The 2,500-nt window shown below is 35.2% G+C and overlaps 1 protein-coding gene across 3 annotated transcripts in view; it reads left to right on the top strand.

Moving 5' to 3' along the window:
- Positions 1–2,500, top strand: part of LOC122257428 (uncharacterized) — a 72,084-nt gene that overhangs the window by 68,715 nt on the left and 869 nt on the right. For all 3 annotated transcript variants that reach the window (XM_043022707.2, XM_043022709.2, XM_043022708.2), the window contains 3 exons: positions 106–327; positions 434–594; positions 961–2,500. The exon at positions 961–2,500 is cut by the window's right edge and continues 869 nt beyond it. In XM_043022707.2, coding sequence (XP_042878641.1) covers positions 106–327; positions 434–594; positions 961–1,090 — 513 coding nt within the window. In that variant the 3' untranslated portion in view covers positions 1,091–2,500. The remainder of the gene's footprint in view (positions 1–105; positions 328–433; positions 595–960) is intronic.

The raw sequence follows: 2,500 nt of genomic DNA on the forward strand, positions 1-2,500 counted from the left end.
AAATATCCAAAAGAAAAAAATACTTTATTATACTTATTTCAGTTTGCTTCATCTTTTTAATCATTAGTATGCAATCATTATTTTGACTGGATGATTCTATTTCAGCTCTCTGAAAGTTTACGTACTGCTTTGAACGTACCCCGGTCACGACACAACATAAACCTCATCATGGAAACCGACGGGGACCACATGACAGAGAACTTTGAAGAGTTCACACTGGACTCTTTGGAATTAGAGGAGGATCATGACGATGGAGACAGAGGCAGAGGGAAGGAAAATCTTCCAATTTCAGAACAGCGGAGATGTGGAGATGGAGCTGAAACTAAGGTAGATAATTTTTCACGATATCTGATTTCATTGGTACTTTTTTTTTTTCTTCTTTTTATGAGGTGTATATTAAGATTTTAATAAAATTATCATTATTTTCCAACAGCTTGACAGCAAGATGAGAGAAGAGGCTAAGAGCGATGGTAATGCCAACAGTGGGTCAGCAGCCATTGTAATAGCATCTGGACAATATGAGAAATTCCTAGAAGCTACTGGTCTTAGCCAAAAGTCAATACTGACTCCAACAAGAATGTTCTCTAATCATAGGTTAGTTTTTATATGTTATTTTTCTTTCTGTTTTCTGTTAAATCTTCAAACAGAAAGACTTGAACTAATAAATATTTGACTGCAACAGGTGAATGTAATTCTCTTGAAAATATAGCAATAAACTGAATTTATTATTATTATGTAAGAAATGATAAATCTTATACTGTTAAGTACTTTTATATATCAAAACAGGACCTTTAACTTCAAGATAATTCTTGCAGGTCTTTTTGTATGTATATGCTAAACTCTCAGATTTAAGATTCAATATTTCTTTGCCATCTATTATACTCAGTTTATGCTTCCCATTAGATATAAAAGAAACAGCTATGCTAGAAGTTCTCTAAGAGATGATGTCACCATTTTCAGATCTATGCTGAAGCCGCGAGACATCAAGCATCGCAACAAGCTCCGCGCAGCATTCACCACCCTCTCCACACTTGAGGAGACTCCCGGCTCTGGTGGAGTTTATCGATACTGGACAGAGCCTTACCTATGAACCCTACCTCATTTCTCATATGTTGCATGACTAGCTATGATGAGTCTTAGCTATGGATTGATTTGGGGTAATTTTCCCATTACGGTTAATGGAAAATTAGGCTTAAAGTAATCTAGCATAAGGCTCATGGTTGCTGTAATGTAGCATAGTTTGAGATCAATTAACATTAGTGCGATTGCTTAAGATTACCAGTGTACAGTATTTCAGAGATTATGAGCTCCAGTCATATGTGATCTATTTGAATGTATGGTCACTTGATCAAGTATCATTATCTCTATTTTTTTCTCTCTCTTTCTCTCCCTCTTTCTCTTTTTTTTTCTTTCTTTCTCTTTCTCTCTTTCTCTTTCTCTTTCTTTCTTTCTCTTCTCTCCCTCTTTCTCTTTCTTTCTCTTAACTCCCTCTTTCTGTTTCTTTCTCTCTTTCTCATTCTTTCTTTCTCTCTCTCTCTCTCTCTCTCTCTCTCTCTCTCTCTCTCTCTCTCTCTCTCTCTCTCTCTCTCTCTCTCTCTCTCTCTCCCTCTCTCCCTCTCTCCCTCTCTCCCTCTCTCCCTCTCTCCCTCTCTCCCTCTCTCCCTCTCTCCCTCTCCCTCTCCCTCTCTCCCTCTCTCTATCTATCTATCTATCTATCAATCTCAAACATTTTCCTTTCTTTTTGATTTCTGAATTTCTGCAAAACATTCATATTTTCTCATAATTGAAAAGTTTTCTATCATATAGCAATGAGAGAGTTTCTGTACATACTTTTTCTGTATGTATATTTTGTTTATTATGTGCAAATAAAAATTGTGTAATTAAGCAAGTGCAAATGAATTCAATATTTTGTAATTAAGCAAGTGTGAGTTAATTCAAACCTGTATAATTAAACAAGTGCAATTGAACTCAACATTTTGCCAATGGTATTGGCTGTAATGTCTCAAGTGTAATCAATTGGCTGTATCTAAGGGGAAACTTATTGTGTACATTATGTTATTCACTGTACTTAAAATGTAATTACATTTAGGGCAGAGCACTGTAAAACTTATTGAAAAGCTCTTACATGACAATTTCTCTGTACAGGTATTTGTAAAGTCAAAGAGATAGGAGAAATGCACAGTTAAATACTTTTTTCTCACTTCCTCCCTCCAGTGATTCATGGAGGTTTGCTAGGAAAGTGATGAAAGTATTATTAGAAAACTTGCCTCTGTAGTTATATTCATCACTGTGAATGTATTACTCACATGGGCTAGCATGTGAATGATTTATCTTTTATTAAGATCTAAAGAAATAACATTATGAAATGTTATTTAAAATAGATTCTTTACTCTGAGGCATTAGTATGCACTGTAATAATGCCTGACACTGTCTGCTGAATTTTCAGACTGAGCACAAATGTAGCTTAGAATGCACAGGAAACTGTCATGTAATTGTTTAC

The sequence above is a fragment of the Penaeus japonicus genome, unplaced genomic scaffold (genome assembly GCF_977035675.1).
Source record: "Penaeus japonicus unplaced genomic scaffold, GWHDUDI00000001_assembly GWHDUDI00000024, whole genome shotgun sequence".
In the NCBI taxonomy this organism is placed as follows: domain Eukaryota; kingdom Metazoa; phylum Arthropoda; class Malacostraca; order Decapoda; family Penaeidae; genus Penaeus; species Penaeus japonicus.